The sequence below is a fragment of the Alligator sinensis genome, unplaced genomic scaffold, assembly GCF_000455745.1.
Source record: "Alligator sinensis unplaced genomic scaffold, ASM45574v1 scaffold453_1, whole genome shotgun sequence".
NCBI classification, from domain to species: domain Eukaryota; kingdom Metazoa; phylum Chordata; order Crocodylia; family Alligatoridae; genus Alligator; species Alligator sinensis.
In genome coordinates this window covers 928,600-934,335 of record NW_005842485.1, presented here as the reverse complement: position 1 = coordinate 934,335, position 5,736 = coordinate 928,600, and the positions used below count along the sequence as shown (strand labels likewise).

Here is a 5,736-nt window from a genome sequence, read left to right as displayed (position 1 = left end):
CCCTGCCTGCAGTGCATCACGGCCTGGCACCGGGACAATGGCTTTGCTAGTTCCCTGGAGTTGCCCGACAACACCCTCAACTTCGCTAAGAAGCACCCACTGATGGACGAGCCAGTGCTGCCACATGGCGGGCACCCGCTGCTTCTCAAGAAAGGCGTCAACCTCACACACCTGGCTGTGGACCGGGCCCATGGTCTGGATGGGCAGCTCTACAATGTCCTCTTCCTTGGCACAGGTATCCCCTGGGCTGGGTGCCCCCACCTGTCCCTGGATGGCTCTGGGCAGGACTTGGGTAGATTCCTATAGCCTGGCAGTGCCCAAGTGACCCCGCACCCCTCGTGGGGTCTCTCTCACAGATGATGGGTGGTTACTGAAGGCAGTGAGCATGCCCACGCAGGTCCATGTGGTGGAGGAGCTGCAGATCTTTGAGCAAGGGCAGCCTGTGGAAAGCCTAGTGCTGGCACCCCAGAAGGTACTGGGATATGGGTGATATGGCTTGTTTGGGGGTGCAGTGGGCATGCACAGGGCAGGGGTGGGGGGCAATTCGTGGGTGCCAGGCTAACAGCTGACTCCCCTCCCTTTGCCCCCACAGAAGTTGGTGTTTGCGGGCTCGCGCTCTCAGGTGGTGCGGCTGCCCCTGGCCGACTGCAGCAAGTATCTGTCATGCCCTGACTGCCTCCTGGCCCGTGACCCCCACTGTGCCTGGAGTCGCAACGCCAGCCGCTGTGTCCGCGCTGATGGGCGCGATCGGTGAGGAGCCTGCTGGGCGTGAGGAGGGGAGGCACGGTTGGGCATCCCTGGACCCATTGGGAGGGGAGGCATGGTTGGGCATCCTTGACCCCGTCTCCATGTCTTAGGGCCCTGCTGATCCAGGATGTAGCCGCTGCCAACACGGCCCTCTGCAGCCTGCCCCGAGCTGTCAAGCCAGGTGAGGCCCCCTTGGAAACCCCTGTGCCCTGCCCTGTGGCATCCTGGCACCCAGCCTCCAGTGCCAGAGGCCTGCCTTGAGCCCACGGCTGGGGCACAGGTTCCTCGGGCCTTTGTGGGGTTGGCTTTGCCTTTCTCCGTGCCTCATTTTCCCCTGCAGGACTGGTTTCCCCTCCCCATGCCACTGCATGTTAATATTTCTCTTGTATGTGCATCCTGGGGTCTGTGCCAGCGGGCACCCCCTAACGTCGGACATAGGCCCTGACCTGCTCTCTCTGCCTGCAGCACCAGCGGCACCCAAGAACGTGACGGTGGCGGCAGGCACAGACCTGGTGCTGCCTTGCCGCCTGGCCTCCAACCTGGCACATGCACGCTGGACCTTCAACGGGCGGGAGCTGCCGGCCGAGCGGGTGCCTGAGCTGGCTGATGCCCATGTCCGTGCCTTGCTGCTGCTGGGTGCTGGTCCCCAGCATGCTGGCACCTACCAGTGCTTTTCAGAGGAGCAGGGTGCCCTCCTGGCCACTGAGGCCTACACTGTAGCTGTGTTGCCTGGCCTAGCCACCACGCTGGAGGCACGGGCGCCACTGGAGGGCTTAGGACTGGTGTGGATGGTGGCCGTGGCCTTGGGTGCTGTGTGTGCCGTGCTGCTGGTTGTTGTGCTGTCCCTACGCCGGCGGCTCCGGGAGGAGCTGGACAAAGGGGCCAAGGCAGCCGAGCGCACCCTGGTCTACCCTATTGAGCTGCCCAAGGAGCCAGCCAGCCCCCGCTTCGCCCCCAGCACTGCTTCTGACTCAGATGAAAAGCTTTGGGACCCTGGCAGCTACTATTATTCGGATGGCTCCCTCAAGATTGTGCCGGGCCATGCGGCCTGCCCTAACGGGGGCCCTGCACCCAGCCCTGGCATCCCCGGGCAGCCCCTGCCCTCACCGCCCCCCCGCGCCCCACTGGGCGGCTTGCGGGGCTCGGCCTCCAATGGCTACATCCGGCTGCAGCTGGGGGCAGAGGCGAGGCCTGAGCGGGGCGAGCTGGCTGAGGAGCTGCGGCGCAAGCTCAAGCAGCGCCAGGCTCTGCCCGACTCCAACCCCGAGGAGTCCTCGGTGTGAGGCGCTGCCTGCGCCCTCACCGCTGCACAGCTACCTCATGGCCTGGCCCCCTGGGCCGAGACCTGGACCAGGGCCTTGATCCCTACACCCAGACCTAAACACAGGCCAGAGGTTTATGCTCCGGCCTGAGGCCCCAGCTCTCAGGCCTGGACACTAGCTAGACTCATGGCCTACATCAAAGCCCATGCTTCAAGGCTCAGGCCTATGCCAAGGCCCAGCCCCAGCGGGGACATTTTTAAGGTCCCCTTTTTCTACACCTCTCTCCCCTGGGGGAGCTCACAGCCACCGGCAGCGTCAAAGGAGGCCGAGGGCTCCAGCATCTGTCCCATCACCTTCCCCAGCCAAGGCTGGGTTTGGCAGCTTCTAGTAGCCAGACAGGCCCTCCCCCTGCAGGGGAGGGGACAGCTGGGCCTTGGCCCCCTCCTGGCACCCAGCATAGCCCACAGAGCAGGGCACCATGCCACCCCCACCCCCTCCCCTATGGGGCAGGGGCATTGTGAGGAGGGTGCCAGTGTACATAACCCCTCCCTCTGCCGTGTCCCCTGCACGCCAGCTTCCCTCACCCCCTCCACCACACTCCCCTTTTTTATCGGTGCCCCAAGCCACACAGTCCCGGTAATTTATTTGTTACCGAAATGTATTTATTTGCTGTAAATACTCAAGGATTTTTATATTAATAATAAAAGGGAGAGAAGCTCCAGCCAGTGTGCAGCCCTGCCAGAGCTTGTGGGAAGCAGAGCTGGATGGGGGTGCTATAAAAGCAAATCCAGCTGCCAGGACTCCTGGGTTTTCTGCCAGCCTGTGTCAGGCTGGGGCACTCAACCCCCAGATCCCATCCAGCTGCCTTGTTCCTGCAGGGTGCCTGGGGTGGGGGGCGGAAATTCAGTCTCTCCCAAGCTGGCCTGGCTCCTTCCCTCTTCCCACGCCCTGGGTCATGGCAGCTAAAAAGCCTGACAGGAAATTCTTCCTGGGTAGGATAGATGGGAAGGCTCCTCCTCCCTGTGTGGCCTAGCGGCTACATCCCTTTGCCCACTGAGGGGAGGGGGATGACGGACACGACACAGGCAGGCTGGCGGGGTTGGAACAAGAACCAGGTGTCCAGGTCCCTGCAGCTGCAGCAGCTCCACCCTGTGCAGGTGTTGGAGCAGCTGGCATGGCCTCCCCCTCCCCAGCCCCGCAACCAGCTGCTGCTGAAGGAACTCACTGAGCTGCAGGGGGTGCTGGGTGCTTGGCCTTGACCCCCTGCATGGTGCAGAGAGCCTGACCCAGCACCCCCTGGCAAGGGAGGACAACCTAGGTGTCCTGGCTCCCTGCTGTCTAGGGTGGGGGAGAGGTCTAGCCCTGCTCTCAACATCTCCCAGGGGGGCACATATGTCAGCACCAGCTCCGGACGCCAGGCTGGGAAACTCACGGCTTTTCCCACAGCCCCAGGCCACGGGGATGTGGCCTGGCCAGGGTCCAGCTGCGTCTGAGATGGAGAGAGCCTATGCCTGCTGCTGGCGTGGATGGGAAGGAAGAGGAGGAGGGCGCCAGGATGCCTGAGTTCTTCCCTGTTGCCTGCCCCCAGAGGCAGGGTGCAGAGCCCTGCATTCACAGCACAGTGGTGGGAGAGGCTGCCCTAGCCCTAAGGGTGGGTGCCAGGGGCCAGGCCAGGCTGGCGGCACGTTGCGTGGGGCCCCTTATTCCTGACCCACAGCTGCACATTGTTGCTAAGGAAGTGCTTCTACTGCCCCACAGCTCAGCCCAACCCCACCTGGAGTTAATGAGGACTGATTTCCACCAGCTGTGTCAGGGACAGTTGCCCTTGCTGGCCTGAGTGTGTAGTGTCCATGGAGGAGAACGGTGCATGATGGGCCTCTCCTGCCTGGTACTGTGCCTGCTGTGCCCACAGGGTACAGGGACCCTGGCAATGCCCCATGCAGCTGGGACAACCCAGACAAGCACCAGCTGCTGCCATCTGTGTGGTTGCCCGGCCTACCTGGGATTGTAGAGCTCAGACCCCAGCCAGCTGAGCTTGCACCCCCCCAAAAAAGGCACTGCCACTCAGTCTCAACCTGCAGCCCCCTGCCCAGCTGGTGCCCCACTCCTGACCCACACTGTGAATTTGTATGGGTGCCCTCTAGCAGCTGGACTGGGTCTTGCAGCGGGTGCTATGGAAACCAGGTGTCCAGGCAGCTGCCCCCTCACACCCACTGCTTCCAGCCCCTCCCCCATCCAGGCATCTGCCATTTCTCTTTGCTTTTGCTAGTGCTAACTTGCCCTTCCCAGGGCAGCCAGCCACCCCATGGTAGCTGGGGTGCTCTGGAGGCCTGGGCCTGGGCTGCATCTGGGGCAGCAGGTCCATGGTGCAGTGGGGATGTAGTGAGCTGGGCCACACTTCGCCCAGGTCCCCTGGAGGGACCAGGGGCCATGGAGGGAAGGGGAGTGCCTGGGCCAGGCTGTAGGACTGCTGTATGTCTCTGGGGGCACCACCCTTGGCCCAAAGGGGGGTTCCTGGGGTGCTGTGCAGGGGAGAGAGGGGGCTGGGGGGTACTAGGCAGCACTATGATGGAAGCTTCAGCAGGGGTACTGGAATAGGGTCTCATGGCCATGTCCCCCCAGGTTATGCAGCAGCAGTACCAAAACAGGCTCCTGACCTCCTGCCTTGACAGCGGTGCCGTGCCCAGAGAGTGGCAGCCCTGCAGAACTCAATTCGACCCTGGCTGGGGGGGCCATAGCACACCCTTGGGCCACTATGCGAGTCATGACCCCTGGCCACAGAGACAAGCAGGTACTTGGGGAGCCAGGGGGAACATGTGTATGGTATAGGGGGCCTCTTGAGTGTTTATGACTTGTCCTCACGATTTCAGGCCCTGCCCTGGAGCACCCCACTGTAGCATGGCCAGCCAGGAGCAAGACACACCTCCTGGGATGTAATGACCAAAGAAGTTTCCCTGTCTCTTAAGGGCTGATGGGGCAGAGTGCTGAGTGGTGCTGGGCTGCGCTCGGGAACACAGGCTGTGGCTGCTGGGGTGAGGTTCTGGGTTGGAGGCAAGTTTCAACCCTGGAAAAGAAGCTCCTGGTTGACCCAGACCCTAGAATCAAACCATGGGCACGCTCTATGCAATGGGAACATCCACCTGCACCGTTCCCCCAAGCCCATTCCCTCCTGGCCTCAGCAGGGCCATTGCATGGACCTTTCCTCCCACATTACATGGCTTCTTCGTGCCGCCCTTTTTACCCTGGTTCTCCCTGCTCCAGCCCCTGGGCCCCACAGGGTCCTCCAGCCCCAGGGCAGACAGCAGGGCAGGGGGCTTGGGGGCCTATTATTTCCCGGTCTGTTTGCAGCCCTCCTGCTGCCACCATGGGCACCCCCAGAACTGCAGCCCAGAAGCACAGGGCACCTGCCATGGGGGGCAGGGGGGATGGACAGACGGACGAACGACCCGGGATGGAGCCACCTCTGGACCGGGGCGCAGGACAGAACACACCACACAGTGCTGGGCTCTGCAGGGCTTTCACTGCCAGTGTGGGGGGGTACAGCAGTGCCCGTCCCCCCATAGACACAAGCAATATGGCTGCTGCAGCTTCACCCCTTCAGCAGGTCGGGCCCCTGTGCCCACAACCAATATGGGTGCATTAGCAGGCCAAGCCCCCTCGTGCCCACAAGCAACACGGCTTCTCCTGTTGAGCACAGTAGGCCTGGTGCCCACAACCAACATGGCTG

At 62.7% G+C, this 5,736-nt stretch overlaps 2 protein-coding genes across 2 annotated transcripts in view; both read left to right on the top strand.

Annotated features, from left to right (window-relative positions):
- The window catches only part of SEMA4C (semaphorin 4C), an 11,068-nt gene extending 5,338 nt beyond the window's left edge, over positions 1–5,730 (top strand). The window contains exons 9-13 of the mRNA XM_025212825.1: positions 13–235; positions 357–472; positions 593–750; positions 858–928; positions 1,213–5,730. Coding sequence (XP_025068610.1) covers positions 13–235; positions 357–472; positions 593–750; positions 858–928; positions 1,213–2,030 — 1,386 coding nt within the window. The 3' untranslated portion in view covers positions 2,031–5,730. The remainder of the gene's footprint in view (positions 1–12; positions 236–356; positions 473–592; positions 751–857; positions 929–1,212) is intronic.
- Positions 2,965–5,736, top strand: part of LOC112551508 (serine/arginine-rich splicing factor 11-like) — a 4,760-nt gene continuing 1,988 nt past the window's right edge. The window contains exon 1 of the mRNA XM_025212824.1: positions 2,965–3,001. Within this exon, the coding sequence (XP_025068609.1) occupies positions 2,965–3,001 (37 nt within the window). The remainder of the gene's footprint in view (positions 3,002–5,736) is intronic.